This window comes from Alligator mississippiensis, chromosome 1 (genome assembly GCF_030867095.1).
Source record: "Alligator mississippiensis isolate rAllMis1 chromosome 1, rAllMis1, whole genome shotgun sequence".
Classification (NCBI taxonomy): domain Eukaryota; kingdom Metazoa; phylum Chordata; order Crocodylia; family Alligatoridae; genus Alligator; species Alligator mississippiensis.
Genome location: NC_081824.1, coordinates 133,165,942 through 133,185,788, shown reverse-complemented (window position 1 = coordinate 133,185,788; position 19,847 = coordinate 133,165,942). Strand labels below are relative to the sequence as shown.

General features: G+C 43.3%; 1 protein-coding gene across 3 annotated transcripts in view; it reads left to right on the top strand.

Annotated features, from left to right (window-relative positions):
* IPCEF1 (interaction protein for cytohesin exchange factors 1) overlaps positions 1–19,847 on the top strand; it is a 126,631-nt gene that overhangs the window by 63,975 nt on the left and 42,809 nt on the right. For 2 of the 3 annotated variants that reach the window (XM_059714218.1, XM_059714211.1), the window contains exons 3-6: positions 27–63; positions 710–879; positions 10,570–10,643; positions 15,920–15,991. In XM_059714218.1, coding sequence (XP_059570201.1) covers positions 27–63; positions 710–879; positions 10,570–10,643; positions 15,920–15,991 — 353 coding nt within the window. Of the gene's footprint in view, positions 1–26; positions 64–303; positions 389–709; positions 880–10,569; positions 10,644–15,919; positions 15,992–19,847 lie in introns of those variants that run through there. The other variant, XM_019479797.2, reaches the window with a different exon arrangement.

Below are 19,847 nucleotides of genomic sequence, written 5' to 3'. Positions count from 1 at the left end.
TTCTTTCCTTCCTGCATTTCTTGCAGGTTCCCTTGCGTCAAAAGACAAGAAAGAAAAGTCAAGGTAATGAGATCTTTTCTTGTTCTTCATTTGTTTTTATATCAGTGTGTCTTGTTCATGGGAGGTTGAGGTTTCTGTGCCACTGTTTAGTCGGTGGGTTTTATGCCACCGCTTTGTAACTCTGCTTATTTTTGCACTGATTCTGAAAAAAATGACGACATGCTTTTCATTTGGGCTAAGCTCTTGTGGTATGTCAATAGAGACAGAGCTGGGGATTTTGGAGAGAGAGAGAGGGAGAGGCATGCACATACACAGACACTGCTTTTCATTAGTTGGATGCTACTCCTCACTAGCTGTGACTTAAATAGATCTATTGTTTCCTAATGCAGTTGTGTGAAGGGTGCTATGCATGTTTACCTAGTGCATTTTATTTTACATTCATTAGTGTTATCTTTGTGTACAGTTATGCTAAGTGTAGTCAGTAATTGCTTTCTGAGAATATCGTTATTTTTTATAGCTGTGCGTGATAATGTTTTCTAAATGAATGTATTTACTGCATGAGACAAAACTGAATGACTTGCGTGCATTTAAAGAGACACTTGGACGACTTAATAATATGGCAAATGCAGACTGATACCTTTAATCAGCATTTTAATTTATTTAGCAATGCACGTTTAAATAAGCAGAAATATTTATTTTATGTACACAGGGATTTGTATAATGAGTCGACGGAGGATATCATGTAAAGAACTGGGACTACCGGATTGCCAGGGGTGGCTCTACAAGAAAAAGGAGAAAGGAGCTTTTATTGGCAACAAATGGAAAAAGTTCTGGTTTGTGCTAAAAGGGTCATCTTTATATTGGTACAGCAGCCAACTGGTGAGTACAATAAGCTTCTACCTCTTTGAAGTGGCTTAAGCAGGGACTGCTGGTATCAGGGAAAAAGAAGGGTTTGGGCCAAACTGAAATATAAATGGAGATATATAAATAATTGGGATTAATTATCAGCCATGAGATTTCTTGTAAAACGGACAGGCTCTGTCCTCTTTCTGCTTCATTATTTAGTTCTAGAAGCACTTGGGAAACAGAGACTTGTTGCATAATCTGTTCCTTTAAGAGGTGCTCTTTTCAGGTTTCATAGCTGTTTAAATAGTGGAAGTTATTTGCCAGATGCTTACCATAAGGGCTTACTTAAATGTCAATTCAAATGGAGGGGCAGGTGCGGGGGGTGTACTCTCCTTTCCTTCTGTTCTCACCCGCTGAACTATTAGCTTAATTTTCATAGGAGGACTGTCAGTTTTCCCCCACCTCCAGCATGAACTGCATCTGACCTGTCTTTACCTCTTGTAATGATCTGAGAGGGAAGCAGGTGTCATCGCTTTGCCAGCTCATGATTATGTTAACTCTTGTCTTGCTGCTGCTGCATTCAGTGCTCTGTAATTAGACTGTCTTGTGTGTCTCACAAATTTGTAACCCATTTGCCGATGTGACAGTGATAGAGAGACAGACCCGCAGGAGTGCAGTGCCCTTCCAAGAGCAACAGCCAGCTTTCAGATCAGATGCATTTTCCCTCAAACAAGCTAGTACATCTTGGTGCATATCGGTCCTTGCCAGCAGCCCTGCTTCCATGACAATGGGATTATGAAAGCAAATTGTGGCAGAGACACCAAGCAGCCCTTGGATTCCTGTGATCAACTGAAATAATGAGCAACAAAAATACTTGTGAGAAAGCAAAGATGGAATCCCACACAAGTGTCTCGCTGAAGTGTACTGTCAGGTGACCTGTAGCGCAACAGATTTACTCAGCCCTGGTGCTTTTGAGCTAAGATGTTTTGTGGATGCTTTACCTAGCTTTTTAATGAAAGTCTATGGCTTGTGTGTGAAGGCACTGTATGTACTGGAGAGCAACTGAAATTATATCACATTGTGGTTTTGCTTCACTAGGTAGAGCTAGGATTTTGCACGTACTACTCTTTTTGTACATGTGTCCAGAGGTCTGGCCCTAAAGCTCCTACCCTAGTTTGCTATGGATACCTGCTTTAAGGAAGTCCAGAATTTGGGAAGTTAAGAGGATTAGGTGACTATAACAACTTCATGGACAGGAACTAACATCCTAAATGCTTAATTGTCAACATATATAGGATTTTCTAAATGTTCAACTAGCCATTGTTTGAAAAGAGGATGGTGAGGAGAAAATGCTAATGAAACCCTCATTCACTGTTACATCTAAACAGTAAAGAGTGATTTGTGGTTTTGTGTTCAGTAATTTGTAATGATATTTAATGTTACAATCAACATTAAGAGTCTTTTTCACCCCAAACTGCAGAAAAAATACAAAATATTTAAATAAGACTTTTTTTATTTGACCAGTATCTTATATTCTTTTCCCCATTCGGCTATAAAGTAGGAAGAAAGCTGTGTTTGACAGTTTTTTTTCAAAGGTATTTAAAGATTGTGTTAGCTATCCTTTTTGGGGAAAAAAGAAGATATTCTCTGAGGCAGTCTGGAACTGCTGTTTGTGGTGTTGACAGAGTCTGTTCCTGCTTCCTTTTTAGACAAAACAAGGCAAGCACACACAGAAAGGAAGAGGTGACAAAGATAGAAAAAGTGGCTTTTATCTCTGCTGACTCTTGCTTGCCTTGATGCTGGAGAAATGCAGGCCCAGTACACACTCTTTTCAATCACCATGATTTAGGAAATCTGGACTGCTGTTTACAGTTATGCTTTTAGCTGCTACTCTGGGCACAAGGTCATAGCTGTATTGTAAAATATGTTTTGACAATGCAGGGTAAGCCAGATTTTAAACAGGTTACACCGGGGGGGGGGGGGGGGGGGGGGGAGAGAATAAGGCAGGAAAGAAAAGCATGCATACAAAGTGGGGGTGGCAATAGGAATCAAGTCTGTTCTCAGTTTCCCTCTTTGACTTTGTCTGATCAGGCCCCTTTCTTAAGAATGGGTCATGTTGCACCATGGGGCAGCAGCCACAAGGGAGAAAAAACTTGTTTCTCCTTTCAATCCACACTGAAGTGACTCCCAGTTAAATAAAATCCTGGAAGGGCCAGCAACAGAATTCCAACTAATATTAACCAGTCAAAATACATACTGCCAATTTGAAATTTAAGTATCCCCTCCCACTCTAGCATCCCTCAGTTTGTTAAAATAACCCATGGCTTCATACCAGGAGTCTTGAGGACCACTAATCAGTTATTTTTACTTCTGTAAAATAATCTATTTGTCCCTAGCTTTTATTCACTTTTATAAATTATTTTATGGAACAGGCTGAATGGAATTGTTGTGACGTTGGACAACTTAAAATACTACATTTATTCGGTGGCTGTATGTGGCAGCATCATAGTAACTACGAAGAGACAGGAGATGTCACGCTCATTAGGTCAAAACCAGCCCCAGTGCAGGTCACTCAGTTAAACTTGAGATGCATGTGGCCTATCACATTTTATAAATGAATGACTCTTTTCATTCACTGGTTTATTTTGAGAAGTGCATATTTGCCCCCTTCTCCGTCAGTTAATCACTCCTGCTTCTCATTGTACACGTGTGAAGCAGAATAAAAGGGTCATGCTCTGGGCCACCTCATAGCATTGTTCCAATTTTTCCTGATTTTACTAAAAGGTGTTATGGTTGCACTTCTGCATTAGACCAGTTTTTAAGCTGGTGAAATTCTTTTATCTGCAGAGAAGAATTTCTGCCTTCCACTTATGCAACTGAGGTTAAAATTAGATCCAATATGTTCATTCTAAAGGGGAGAGAGTATATTGCTTCTTCCACTGTCAGTAAGTAAAATATTGTACAATTTCAACAAAGTAGGGCGGTGATTCTTTGCCAGGCAATGAGTATGCAGCAGAAGGGCTCCCCACTGCAGCTTCTAAACACTCAGCTCAAGTTATCTTATGGCAGGTCCTCTTAGGCATTGACATATCAATTATGAGTGGTGAGGGGAGTCTGGAGTAGAGCTCAAATGACTGAATTTAGTCTAGTTACATGGACTATCTCTCGTTCTTCATGACCAGGTTCTTTACAGCAAGAGTATTTGTTTTGTAAATCTTTTTGTAGAAACGAGCATTGACCAGACATTGGTAACTGTAGCATAGCAACAGCAGGATACTGGACATTGCCATTTTTAGAAGAGCTGAGGAATAATAAGCAGTGGGTGGAATTTGTAACTGAATCCACATTTTCCAAGGTCTGGGTGCATATTCTTTACAACCTGCGGTGGACCTTTAGCTTTCAGTTTTGATCTGTCTTGGGACTTCACAGGCTCCTGAAATTCCTGTTGGTTTGGCTGTTGTCCTTATATTTTACATGTCTTGGGTCTTATACAGAAGAAGGAAGAGAGGAAGAAATGCTATCAGGGATACTTGTAGTGAGATTTGAGGACAACAGTGGAGCAATTTCAACAGAAAGTGTATTGTCAGAAGTGTGACCTCAATTGCAGTTAAGATGTGGCAGCCTACACATTGGTGTGAACGAGTGACCTGAATATGGATCCCTGGTCTTAGTACAGGAGTATAGATTGTAGCCGTGTTAGTCTAACTTAGGCAGACAAGGTTCTTTGGGTAGACATGATATCTTTTATTAGACCAACTCAAACAGTTGGAAAAATTCTTTTTAGCAAACTTTTGGGTATAAATACACTTCATCAGGCTGAAGAAGCATCTGCAATTGGTGTGTGCTCTTTCTGGATGGAATGACTAATAAAGAAAAAGCCATGGTCTTAGTAAGATTTTACAACCTGTGCTATCTCATCTTCATGGCTATTGGTACTTTAGCTAGCTTGACTACTGTTTGGGTATACCCTCAGACTGGGTTGGGGAACTGAGAAGGACGTAGTTGGGTGGGAAAGTGAGAAAGACATCTGGTTTGTGAATAAGGTTGAGAAACCTTAATAAATTATTCTGATAGCATCCAGGCATTTTGGAGTTTATCCAGACTGAGCTTCAGACTCAGTTGTGAGTCACACATCTATTCCTTGGTTTCTTCTTTTCATTGATGTTCTATTTATCTGATGCCTCAACAATGAAGTGGTAAAAGGGACACGATCTGGTTCTGCCTCCCCCTAGCAGTTTTTGGTGTAGTCTGGAGGACTCATACTGAAACCTGGTGAGCAGATTATTACTTCTGCTTGTGAATAGGGGAAAGAAAAGGTCAGCAGAACTAATGTTGATGCTAGACTCCCCTCTCATCCCATGTCTGTCACATATGGCACACTGGAAAGTAGAGGAGCTAATCAACTAATAAAAGGCTTGTCTCAAGGATAATGAACCTTGTTTCCAGGGTAGAGACAAAAATCAGGTTCTCCTGTATAGCTTTGAAAGGTATGTCAATGAGTGTGTCATGGGGTACCATGGAGTGCTGGAGTATTATTGGAGTGGAGTGTAGACATGAAATTTCAAGAGGCATAGCCTTTTGTGAGATCTTTTATTGGACCAACTGTATAGTTGGGAGAACTGTTGGACTAACTTTTGGAGATTGGGGATAAGTACAGACAGTCAAAAGCCCAAGGCTGAATTGATTCAGTCTTTGCCAGTTAGTTTAAACTGTGTAGATTGAACTCATAAGCAAGTGAACAGACATTTGCTTTTGATTCTGGAAATGCAGTGACCCAGGCCAGAGGCCAGGGGAGCGCTAGAACATGCCTCCCTGCTTGGCTAGAGCAGACAGTTTGGGCTGAGGCTAGTCTGCCCATCCTGTTTGGGGGGGAGGGGAGGAGGGGGGACTTTCGGGGGAGGTACAAAGCATCCTAGGATGCTGGGGGACTGTGCATTAACTTGAATCTGGAGGCAATCAGTTCAATAAACTGATTTAACCTAAATCAGTTGTCTGATACTACATACATCCAGGTTTATCTTGAACCGGTGTTGGCCATTTCAAAGTGGCTTATGTGTACTGAACTTCTGTTGTATTACAGATTTGAATTGATTTCTGATCACTCATACCATTTTATGTGTCATTTCTGCCCCTAACTCAGGTGCCCTCACTTACAGACATATGGGGTATCTTTTGATGAATAAAATAAAAGAGAGTGCAGGTGGTGATATACTCTCACTATTTATCCTTAACTCTTGTTCTGGCTAATTGTATTTAAACTGTACTCCTAGCCCCAGTGGATGCTGTGCAATAACCTTTGAAAGGAGAAACCTTTCACCTTGGAGTTGGAACTGGGTTATGTGACTAGCGATAGAAAAGTTATTACCTTCGGCCTGTCTGAATTAAACATTTTAGGGGCCATGGGCAGATATTATTCACAACAAATTTACCAAGAGGAAAGCTCTTACTGAGCCCTCAAATCTATAAGAATGTACATACTAGGGTTCTATACATTTATTGATTAATTTATTTTGGATAAACAGTGTAAATACAGATCAATACTAGATGCTACCCAACACTTTGTGGGGTTGCAGAGTTTTGCCCTTTCTACTTTTAAAGGTTTGGTTTATTGGGGTGTGGGTGTGGTTGGGAAGTGAGGTGGGGATTTGAGCTGTTCTTTTGTAAAACCCTCTTCATCTCTGTTTTTTTAAAATGTTGTGTATGTCAATTTTGGGCGGATGGAATAAAGAAACCAACTTCTCTAGGTTCACCTTGATAATCCAGTGGTAATACCCAAGAACAACAGTTTGTTCTGTGCTGCTTTGATACCACATGCAGCTTTTGTATAGAGTTTTTGTCATTTGTTGTTAGAGGCTGGTACGAGGAATACAAAGGTAAATTCAGGGTGTTTATTGTATTTAGCACTGTAGGTGACAAAGATTTTCATACAATAAATCTGTGTTCTTTCTTTCTAATTTTTCAATAGCCAGCAAGTGACTGGACACCCTTTTTCTTTCGCTGACTTTCCTATATTTCTTTCCTTTTTTTCACTCTAGTTTCTGGGTTGAAAGCATTAGTTCAGGGTGAGATTTATCCAGTTGATATATTTGATTTTTACTAGAACTTCTTGTTGGTTTTCATTTTTATATGTTTGATATTTTTCTCTTAATTAATTAGTTACATAAAAAAAATGGACAGAAAAGCTAAACCTGGGCCATGGGCACTCTGAATAAACAATTTAAAAATATAATACAGAGGAAAAAAACAGCAGTAGCAAACCCACATTCCTCATTTAAAAAAAACAAAACAAAACCCAGCAACAACAGCAAAACAGTCCTTAAAATGAAACTTTCCTTAGTCACTCTGAATGATTGAAAAAAAAAATCCCTTAAAATCATAATAAAATAAAAGAGAGGGTTTTTTTTGTTTGTTTTGTTAGCAGAGCTCTCAATTTGGTCTGACTGAAATGCATATTTATTTAGAGATGTCTTATGCAGACTACACATATGCCCACTGAACATGTGTTATCAAACTTCAGTAGTGATAATTAGAATGTAACTGATTTTCAGAGATGCTAAGCCTCTACCCTCTACTAATCCTTTTCTCAGCATCTTCAACGACTCAAGTTTAAATCTTGGAAAGTATAAAAATGTAAGGCTGTTTTTGAGTCTCCACCATTTATAGTCATGTTTTGTCCATGTTCACTGTGACTTAAGATGCTGCCAACTTTCTTCACCTTCTCCTGTATCTGATTTTTCTCTAGTCTTTGAAATATCTTTCTATAGTTTAGCTGTTTTAACATAGTGTATGTATTCAGAATTATAATTTGATTAGGACTGAGGGGGTGAAAAACTGGAAATAAAACAATTCAGGATATTACCAGGATACCATGAACATACAAGTTTGTTTTCCCTGAATGCATAGATACATTTATTTGTCTGCTTTACTGTCTTTCATAGAAGAGAGGTGTTTATATCCACTATAATTAATAAGGCCATGCCAGAGGAATAAAGACAAATATAATATGGTATTCCAGCTGCTCAGAACTGGGGAACGATACTATGGATATGCCTATACTGCTCAGTTGTAGTGCCAGGCAGTGCCTTGCTGAGATATTTCTCAATTACGCTTTACAAGGTATTTCCAGAACCCAAGTTAGATAATTGACTTACTGTGGCACTGCATGTGTACCAATAAGCTGTTCAATAAGCAGAGCTTACTGGGTGAGTGCATAAAATACTCCACTAAAATGTCAGCACTACTTTCAGTTGAGGATGTAGTATGTGCATAGAGTGAGCATGGTGTGTCTCAGCCCAGCCCTTCCTGGAGCTGTAATTGAGTGATATAGATTTACCCCACATGACACTTTTGCTAATATACCAACATCAAAATGGATCCAGTGTAAGGTTCCAGGCATCCTACTACACAGACATTTATATGGGCTCTCTACAGCCTAGTCCACTGCTCACTGCTTAATACTCTCTGCTGCACAGAAGGCATTAGAAGAGGGTGCTGTTCCATGAACACTTTATAAGCTAACAGGCTCAAGGTCCATAAGCGTCTTTTGTGCACTAATTTGCCTAGTGTCTTTTATCTGTGGGAACTGACTCTGTTAGCCTGTAACACCCCAGTCCACAACAAAAAGCAAGGTGCAACAAAATTTTATTGATAATATTTTACTCTTACAATTGTAATGCCTGGGAGCTGCAATCAAGTAAGTGTCCTATGCATTTATACTATTACATTTCCAAGCCCTACTCCTTTGAACCTCTCTCTAATGCCTCAAGAAAGGCAGAAACCCCCTTCTGGCCTCTGCCACTTGGCCAAATATGACAAAATTACTTCCTGATCACCCCAAAAAGTGATTGATTAGGTCTGCAGTACTGGAAAAGGCACTTTTTCAACACAATGAATAGAGAGACAGGAGGTCTTTGGGGGCAGCCAGAGAGGACCAGAAGTCCCAGAAATATGGAAATTGAAATTAATGGGAGTGGAATAGAGCCAACATTGCCCCCCCCCGCTCCTCCCACTGGCTAGTGGGAGGCAGAGGAAGCATTTTCAGGCATGCGCTTCTTCCCCTATGCTCTGAGCTGTCTGTACCATTGCTGGTTTGATTAATATTGCCACCCAATGAGATGGTGGGGGATACTTTTGAGCTGGGGACAGAAATTGTACATAAACTGGTATAAGTGATCAGAAACTGGTTCAAATCTGTAACACAACAGAAGTTCATTGCATATAAACCACTTTGAAAATGGCCAAAATGGTTTAAAATAAACCTGGATGGATGTAGTATCAGACTTAGCTGATTTAGGTTAAATTGGTTTATTGAATTTTGCCCCAGATCCCTTCCAAATTCAAGTCAACTCACAGTCCCCTAGCATCCCAGGATGCTTTGCACCTCTCTCTCAACCTCCCCCTCCCTTGCACGGTGGACAGGCTAGCCTTGGCCCAAGTGGTCTGCTGCAGCCAAGCAGGGAGGCGTGGTCTAGTACCCCCTGACTTCTGGTCTGGGCCACTACAGGCATATAGCTGCATTTCTGGAATTGGAAGTGAACGTCTGTTCACTTACTTATGAGTTTAATCTATGCAGTTTAGACTAAGCTGCAAAGATTGAATTAATTCAGCCTCAGGCTTTTTGACTGCCTGTACTTAGCCATGAAGTCATCAGAAAGAGTCAGGTTTTCAATACTGATTTGACCTTCTTATTCTTAGTGCCGTGCTTATTAAAATAAGCTTCTGGGCTTTAATTTGTGCATGCAATTCAGGTAAGGTGGTACTTTAAAAAATGTTTGCAATTGGTCTGATTCTGTTCCCATTACAGTTACCAGTAATAGGCTAAGGATGAACAAATTAGAAAATGAAGCCTTAAATGTTTGCTTACCTAATTTCACCTAGAGATCAGGCTTTTGGACTCTTATATTGTTCCTAGAATTATTTGCTGCTCTAACATTAGATAGGTAAATAAAGATAGATCTAGAAAATGAGATATTTTATTTTAAGAAGGGTTCTATGTTTTTGCACCACATCTGTTTAGTGAATGTCGAATCAGAAAAAGCATGTACTCCCCGGACATTGTCTCTAAAGGCCATGCCTGAAAAGAGGATATAGCTCTTACTCCTACTGATATCTATTGACATTTTCTTTCAGCTTAGATAAGCGGCTTCTCTTTTTTTGAGCTGAAAGTTGAGTTTCATTTCCCACACTGCCTACATGAGGCTCAGATGACTGTTATATGTGGCAGTATCTGTGAGAGATCATTACAAAGGCACGTGCATTTCCCCAGCTCAGCTTCAGTTTTAATCCTTTTCAGATATGGGTCTAAATATTTCTCTTAAATTTGTTTCCATCACTGACACTGGACTATATTGTAGTTTTTCTTGTCACAAATCCTGAATAAAGGCCATTTCAGAGATGCTGCAGGGAGGAGTAATCTTTTTAGCTGTATATCATCTTCAGCTTTGATGATTGGGAGTGTACATCTATGTCTACTTCTCATCCGTAGCCACTCACTGCCTGCCTAGTTGCACAGGCAGAGGAGCAGAGTTTGTATCATTTCACTAAAATTGGCATTACAGGTAGTTCCTATAGGAAAGTTTTTCATTTTCCTGCACGGACATGAAGCAAATAATTTGCACAGTATTAAAAGCTGTTAGGAGTTTACACTTGCATGCATACTCTTGGGTAGGCAGCACTGTCCTACACTTGATCATGGGTTAATGAATGTGACTTGTTCTTTTGCAGGCAGAGAAAGCGGAAGGATTCATCAATCTGCCAGATTTCAGTGTGGAACGAGCAACTGAATGCAAAAAAAAGCAGTAAGTGTATTGTTCACCTACAAGTATGGAAGCATAAGATTATATAAAGTAGAAGCTATATTTGGATTTGGTGGTGATAGATTGATGGAGGCCATGAATAGATCTGTGCCAATAATGTATTTTTCAATCTTTGTGGCTGAACTAAAAAGTCAAAATATTACTAATTCAGGTTAATCACGAAACAAATGTTTTGTTATTTTCAATAAAATGAACCCCCTGTCCCCCCAATTTTTTAAAAATTTTGGTTTGAGCTAAAATGAAAATCCTTTTTGTTAACAATTTTACATTTTAGATAACATATTTTTAAGTTAAATGTGAGACAAAATAATAAATAAAGTGTTAAAATAATAAATGGTAATATTTTGACCTTTTTAGCATAAAACATTTTATTTCAGCATTAGTGAATTTTCCTCTCATATTGTTCAGCCAAAAACTATTAATTAGATTTGACTTAAATCTATCAATTGCTTTGTTTGATTTTAAACCCTTTCCCCTCTCCTAGTTTGTCCTTAAAACTGTGTATTTTGGCATATTCATAATTCACAAAAATCCCCAGCTGTAGTAAAGCATGTCATGAATGGACTTCTGAGTCTCATCTTCAACCTGATCAGGCTTACCTAGGCCTCCAACAATAAGTTTATCATGGAATTTGTGTAATTTTGTTAGTGTGCAAAATGAATTTAGTGCACCTTGCAGTGGTAAAATCTATATTGATTTATAATTAGAGCCATGTAGAAACTTTCAATATTTTACTATTTGCATTGAGGCCAGCTCAAGACCTATTGAAACTTTCTCAGGTAGGATGAGGGAAGGGAAAAGACACCCACCCCAGAATTGCCAGTAGTTCAGTGTTTAAGGTAGTCACCTGAGATTTGAGAGAAAAGCTCAAGTTCCTACTCTGCCTGATTCAGGACAGGGATTTGAATCTCACCGGAGCCTAATCATAAAGCTGTAGAGTACACTGGGCCGGAGTCTCTTTCCCTTTTGGAGCAGGTCCATTTTATAAGTAATAAAATATTCAGGGCAGGAGGCTGAGAGAGAGAGAGGGATGTAGAAAACCATTTCAGAAACTTTCCAGCCGGTAGTGTAGTATTGTATGTAAGTTTAGTATTTTAGCACAATAGGTTAGTATTTCAAGGGCTTTCTTGTTGCAGTTATCTAAAAAAACAGCTTATGTTCTTAGTGGGATAGTCAATAATGATATGAACAATACTGTTTTTCACCTGTGTAGTTATGAAGGCTATTCTTTAGACAAGATGTTTGCAATGACCTCTATTTTCAATTACACTTGAAGGTCACATGGAAACATCCATTTGTTCAGGACTTGAGGGCTTGTTTAATTTAAACATATAACTGCCTAGTATATTTTTTCATTACTTCATATGTAGCACTGGCTTTCAGGTGTTTCTGAACACAATTCAATGATGTTAATCAGAAGTTCTCATGTGGTCTTTATTATGGCCTTTAAAAAATACCTTCCTCCCTAAGGTCTACCACAACAATGGATAGTACCTAGGGGTAGACTTGCAAACAGACATTAGATATGAAGTTTTAAGGAATAGGGAAAGTCTATGACTCTAGAATTACATTTTGTTTTCTCAGAGTTTTTCTAGCTTCCATTATTCCATATTGAGCACCTGTTATAATATTGTTTTCAAAATGCAGAAAGGTTTACATCAGTGGTCACAAACCAGTGGATCGCGATCTACCAGTCAATCAGGGAGCCCCTGACAATCGATCTTAGTCAGGGGGGCTAGCCCCACCACGCTGAAATGGACTGTTAGAGGTACCGCGATCGAGAGTGGCAGGACGCACATGGCTGGGCTGACCCACGAACCCTGCTGCCAGGTCTGGCTGGGTGGGCCAGGTGTCCCGTGCCCCCTGCCACTGGGTGAGTGGGGTCCCAGCTGGGTGGGCCAGCTCGTCCAGGCATGTGGGGGGGGGGTTCCTGCCACTTCAAGCACCCCAGTAGAGACACTGGAGGGCACAAGTCCCCCGATCTATGCGTGGGGAGAGGCAACTGCTGCTGCAAGCTGGGTTTCATGCCCAGAGCCCCAATGCAGCTGGCCCAGGAGTGGCCTGATGCCACGTGCATCCCACTGTCAGGTGGGCAGGGGATGAGGCTCAGCCTAGTGGAGGGAGGCATGTAGTGATGAGCTGCTCCTGGGCCAGCTGCAGTGGGGCTCGGGGCACAAAGTCCAGCCCACAACTGGAGCCGTATCTGCCACACACAGATCAGGGGGCACATGCCCCCTCCAAAAATTGGGCAGCGTGGGTGGCTGCAGCAGCAGTGAGAGAAGGAGTGTGGCTGGAGCAGGGGCAGGCACTGCATGAACAGGGCATGGGAAGGGGGGATCATGCAGCCTGAGAGAGCAAGGGGGAGGCATGGTCCCGGATCTGCATGCTGGTCAGGCTCAGGCTCTTCTTGGGGGGTTCACCTGAGCTGTGCTGCAAGCTGGGGCACGTTTGTGCTGTGGGCCCCAACTGTGCTGTGTGCTGGAGAAAAGACACCGCTGCCAAGCACCGCAGCTGTCCCACAGCTGCTTTATTGCTCTTAGCTGCTGGTCCTGAGCTGGGGACAGCCTGTGTTAGCCACGTGGTGCTGGGGATGGAGGTGGGTCTGGAGTGGGGCAGCTGCCCGGGAGTGGCAGCTTGGGTCATGCGGTGGCACTCCCGGGCAGCTGCCCTGCTCCAGTCTCGCCTCTGTTCCCTGCGCCGCATGGCTGACATAGGCTGCCCTGCCAGCATCACAGAGCAATAAAGTATCAGTGGGACAGCAGTGGTGCTCAGCAGTGGTGACTTTTGTTGGGCATGCAGCACAGCTGGGGCCCACCGCACAAACAGGCCCCAGCTTGCAGTGCAGCTCGGGCGACCCCCTTGGGAAGAGCCTGGTGCTGCCTTGGCCCCAGCTCACAGTGGCAGTTGGCCTGGCTGGCATACAGATCTGGGGGCACATGCCCCTGTGCCCTCCTGGGCTGTGTGCCCTGCCCTCCCTGTGCCCCCCAGATGAGCTACTAGTGGCTTCATCCCATGCTCCACCCATGCAGGGCCTGCCCGTGCTGCAGTCACACTCCTTCTCTCACTGCTGTGGGGTGGGAGCAGATTGAGGTCCCACCGGTAAGGGAGGGAGTGGGGCACAGGTAAGAGCAGGGGCTGGGCGGAGTGGGGAACAAGTGGAAGCCTGGGATGCACGTGCCCCCTGGGCCTCCACTTGTCCCAGAGCCCAGCCTGGCCAGGGCCCCACTCACTGCAGCCCCTGCTCCTGCCTATGCCCCACTCCCTCCCTCATGGCAGGGGCCTCGATCTGCCCCCCTGCCATGGCCCTTTCCCCTTCCCCCACCCTTTCCCACACAGATTTACCTGCTGGGGGTGCACACCCCAATAATTTTTTCTCCCTTCACCTCAATTTGTCCCCCCTTCCCTCTCCACAGACTGACCTGTGGGGCAGGGGTGGGGTGGGGTGGGGTGGGGTAGGGGGGTTGGCAGCACACAGTGGATCTTGGGTTGCTTTTTAATTCAAAAAGTGATCTCTGACTTAAAAAGGTTGGAGACCACTGTTTTAAATCAAAACAGCATAAATTACTATTTAGGAGTGCAGTAATCTCTTCTCTGGGAGCAATAAGCTCCAGAGTTTATTCAAGCACATTAATTGCACATGTAGATGCACTGTGAGAAGAGAATGCCTGGTATCTTCTACTTAATCAAAAACAGATGGAGAAATGATGACTGAAGTGTAATTTTTGTAATGCCATCTTGCCAGTGTTTTAATTGGTGACTTCAGTCTATATTGATGAAAGTATCTTTTTCAATTTGTCACTTACAGGGCATGTCTACATGTGCCCCTACGGTGCCGTTGTTACTGTACCATCATTTAGTACTTCCTTTTGGAAGTACTAAATAATGGTGCTGTAACAGCCCATACTCCTCTGTGCCAGCAGCACAGTAATTTTTAGCCGCTATGTTGCCATAGCAGCACACTATGCCAAAGGAGTGCATTGCTATGGCGACATAGCTGCGGCATCAAGGTTTGTGCCCGCTGATGCTATGTCACGGTAGTGCATTGCTACGGCAGCATAGCATCACATGTATATGCACCCACCGAGTTTGATGATGCATGCTTTCTGTCACTATCTAGGTATGCTGTTTGGACAGAGTTCAATTCATTTCACATAAGCTACCAACTGCCATCTAACAACACCAGTTTTCAGTTCCTTATGGCAGGTTTCAGGTCTATGAACTTTTAGTCTCTCATTTAATCTTTTGAAACAGGTTGACTATTCTGACAAAGAGAGGGCATGGAATTGAGATGGATTTTTAGTATGTGAGGATTCAGCATTTGAATTTTTTCTCTCTAGTTGATGCATCTCCTTAACAAAATGTTTGTGATTATTTCCAAGCATGGACCATAGCTAAGTTAGCTGATATTATTGCATATTATGTTACACTATATTACATTATTGTCACAGGAATTTATTATTAATTCTTAATGCTTTGCCACCAAAATGGGTTGAAATACAAGAGCTAGGGACAGAAATTACACATGAATCTGGTATAAATGATCAGAAACTTGTTCAAATCTGTAACACAACAGAAGTTCAGTCCACATAAACCACTTTGAGAATGGCCCAAACTGGTTTAAGATAAACCTGAATGGAAGTAGTATCAGACTTAACTGATTTAGGTTGGAACAGTTTATTGAACTTCTGCCCCAGATCCCCTCCAGATTCAAGTTAACTCACAGTCCCCCAGCATCCCAGGATGCTTTGCACCTCTCCTGCACACTCCCCCCCTTCACCTCTTGCAGGGTGGGTAGACTAGCCTTGGCTCAAGCTGTCTGCTCCAGCTGAGCAGGGAGATGTGCTCTAGCACCCCCTGGCTTCTGGCCTGGGCCATGGCAGGCAGGTGGCTGCATTTCTAGAATAAAAAATGAATATCTGTCTGTACTTAGCCAAAATATTAATATGCTAGAAATGTATGCAAGTTTATCTTTTAGCTCTCTTGACCCAGTGTTCTTTCTACCTTTATTAGAATGATGTGACCCTTACAGCTTGATTTAAAAATGGCACAGGATTCTGAGAAAGGAGCTAAGTTAATTGGTAGATTATTTGATCTTTATTAATAGACTAGAATGTATGCAAGTGCTGTGTTTGGGATAAGTTATTCTCTCAAATAGTATGATCTTAACTACTTCAATTCTTTTTTCTTGTATATGTTCATATATATATGTACGCATACATACAAATATAAAATGTATGTCTTTTTTCCCCTTCCTTAAGTGCTATTAAGATCAACCACCCACAGATCAAGACATTTTATTTTGCAGCGGAGAATGTGGTGGAAATGAACATGTAAGTAAGAGCATCTTGACCACCTCTAATTCTGTTTAGAATGATCTAAAACCATTTTATTTGCATAGATAAGGATTCTTTAGCTTTAAAGTAGCTATTGTAATTCTGGGATATTTTTAGTTTGGTGGGTTTTTTTTTGTGTGTGGCTGTTGCTGTGGTTAACGTCTGTACAAATTCAAAATAAACATCTGTGCTCTAGCGGTGGCAGTCTATGCTCTATAATTAAGGCTGGAATTAAGATCTCGTTATAAGCCTAATTTTCATTTGACTCTCAATTTTTACAAAAATAAACCTTTCTGAAACTTTGCATATTGCATCTACTATTAGGGTAGAGATTTTCTAGGAAATTTGGTAAATATCAGGCAAAGAGTTTTAAAGTTTTAAGATTTACTTAAATTATGGGGCAAAATAAAAGAACATTTTTGTTCCTATCTGTAAGATGGCTTGGAATGCTCATCAAATTTGGTGTGGTTCTGTTTCATTTCTGAAATGTTTTTCAGTAGTTTGAGTTGTTAAGTGGAGAGCTAAAAATCTGTAAAGAGCTCTCAGTGTGCCAAGACCTTTACTTTAGCACAAAATTAATAATGTTTTTGGATTAAATCAATTTTGGTGTCTATGAATAGGAATAAAACTTCACTCTTGGGCGTGTGTAGATGAAATGAGGCCCCCTAAATTGAAGTGGTGGGTTCTAAAAAACCCCTGTGTGATGCACACAGCCTGATGACTTGCCTGCCTGTCTGGCGGGGAGGGGAGGGCAAGCTGCCGGCTGGTTGAGCTTCCCTCCGTGGGGCTGGGGCTTCCCTCTGTGGCAGCAGTGGCCCCCCCCACAGGTGGCACCTGCCTGCAGGCACCCAGCTCGGGCAGTCCTGGGGGGCACCACAGCTGCAGAGAGAAGCACTGGGCCCCTGCATAGCTCAGGAAGGCAGGCAGGCAGGCAGGCTCTGGGTGTGGGGAGAGATCAGTCTCACTGCTTTTCTTGGTCAGTCTGCTTTTCTGGGCTGCTGCCAGGCTGCCTGCAGGGTTTCCTACAGAGGTGTGGAGCTGCACACAGCCCAGTGCTTTGCTCTGTGGCTGTAGGGAGTGAAGGAGGAGGAGTTTTAGTTTGCTGCACCCCAAGTCATTTAAGGTGCATTACACCGCCAAATTTGCTACAGTGGCTGGAATTAATGCACAATACACCGCTGAAGCACACAAACACTGACACCATTAAAGTGGTGCAAAAGCATTTAACCTGCTTTCAAGTGTTGTGCACACATGCCTCTTGTTTTGTCTACACACGGCCATGGATCCTAATGAACAGCAAATAAAACAAGGTCAACAAACAGTTCACACAAATATTTCACTCACTCTTGACTCAGCTTTGCATCCTATGCTGTCTGAGTTGCATATAATTCATATGCTCTATGCCACAACCAATTTAAGTTTTATGCAATTTAAGGTAGGGATGCTGCTTTTATAGATCTGTAAAGAACTATGTAAACTCTTCAGAAATAATAAACCACTTCTTTGAGAAGTATCATGACCTGAAGGCTTAGACCAGGGGTTGTCAACCAGGGGTATGTGTACCCCTGGGGATACTAGTCCGGTCCTAGGGGGTACAAGTGGGTGAGCAGGGATGGAACACCGCTGCCTTCCAGGAGTAGGGCTTGGGCAGGGCGAGGGCAGCAGCACCCTCTGCAGGGTGGGGAAGCTTGCACATAGTGGTGGCTGCTGCCACACCCCAGCCAAGTGGGCTTCCCTACCTCATGGAGGGGCGCTGCTGCCCTCACCCCAGCCTGATGAACTTTCCTGCCCTACCCTGCCCCTGTTTCTGGGAGGTGGCAGTGGCGCTCTGTCCCTGCCTGCCCACGTGCCATCTCTACTTCCCTGCTTGATGTCCAGCCATGTGCTACACCCCACCTGGCATCTGGCTGCACGCTAACCCTTTGCCCGCCCCCACTCAGCATTCGACTGCTGGGGGTACTTAGGCTATAAAAGGTTGAAAACCCCTGGTTTAGACAATGGCCTATGGTGGCTAGAAGGTCAGGATTTAAATCCTGGTTCTGACTCTAAACTTCGGTGTGATCCTTGGTAAATTATTCTAACTTCTTTGCCTCTGTTTTTCCTATCTGGAAAAATTGGCTAATAATGCATGTTGACCTCACAGTAGGAGGGAAAAGGCTGAATAGTTTGTATGTGTGGCGGAGCACAGGGTGCTCCTGCCACTTTAAGGGCCTGGAGCCGGCAGCCTCCAGGTGCCTGATTGTGGCAGACATTTTGAGGCTTATATAAACCAGGCAGTTTGGCTGCAGGAGGTCAGGCAGCAACATTGCCTGGCTGTAGGGCTGCTGTGTACGACCCGGAGGTAAGGGGGAGCTGTAAGGGGTTGGCAGGAGGCTCCTGGTCCTGGGCATAACCTGAAACTGCACCCTGCCAGGAGTGGGTGGTCTGGTGGGGCTCTCAGTGGTGCGGGAGCCCCCAGGAAATACCAGGCCAGTGATCACCCCGGTGAAAGGCGGGTCGGGGCGCCTTAACCCCTAGCTCCCACCACCACCGGGTGGGTGACCCCTGAGTTGGATGAGGGCCAGTGTTATGAGGGCCGAGAGGGCCATGTGTTTGTGAGGGGCCCAGAGAGGGCGGACCCCAAGAGTGGGAGTGATGTGGGCGAGGTGCCGCGGTTGCTCCTAGGAGGAAGGGAGTAGTGGCACGGTGAGGCCCAGTGTTAGTGAGTGGCTAGAGAGACCCAGCCCGAAGGGGAGAGTCCCCTCGACTGGCCCATGCTGGGGCCAGGACCAGTGAGGGTCAAAAGGGCCGGGGGCCCACCGCGAGGGACGCCCAAGAGCCGGGGGCCTGGGGTCCCGACTGGCCTTGAGGTGGGCCAGGGCTAGGTAGCCGAAGGTTCCGGGGGAACCACACCCGAGAGGGGAAGATAGCTTCGGGGGGGTGAGGTAGCCCAGATGACGGCGGAGTGGCTGCCTGAGTAGAGAAGACCATAGTGGGGTCTTGCATAGAAGATTCTGGGGCCCAGTGCGGGGGCCGGTGAGGAAGAACACCGTGATGCCATCTGCGAGGCTTGGGCTGTGGTATTAGGGGAGGTCGGAGCCGCAGAGCGCCCCTTGGCATCGGGGCATTACAATGGGTAGCCTCCCACTTAATTATCATCTTAATTGAACTAATTATCATCAAAGGTGTGGCGGGCGAGATAAGCGGGCGGTTGCCCAGAGACAAGCGGGCGGGCCACGAAGAGCTTGGCCCTGAGTAGGCCTGCTGTCACGGTGACAGGCGGGCGGGCCACAGAGTTCGGCCCCGGGAGCCCCGCCCCGTCACAGTATGCTTCTGGAAATGTAAATTGCTATAGAATTATTTAGTACCTTTTGGAACTTAGAGTGTGGATAGACAAAAAATTATACCGGTTTTAAAATATACCACTTTTCTATGAGTCATATTGAACTGATGTAGGATGTAGGCAGGCATAATGATATACCAGCTTAAAAGAATGAGGGGGACATAATGCTTAGGGATGCACTTCAGTTGAACTGATGTATCTGTAAACAGTCTTGCCTAAAGTTTACGTCAGATTTAAATGGGTTTAAATAGTAACAATCTTAAAGTTTCAAATATAGGAGTGGATAAATGAAACATCAGCTGAAGCCCATTCCCATGCAGTAAGTCTCCCTCTCATGACCCAAAGCTTTAAATTGCTATATTATTACATGTTACCCACATTGTTAGAAGAATAGGGAGCAGTACTGTATGCTAGGAAATAGAATCAAGCCTAATATTAGTATTAGTATTAGCAACCTATCCTGTATTGTAGTATTTAATTTCTGATTGTTGTTTTAATATTTATTTCTCCCCCCACCTAGAAATGTATAAT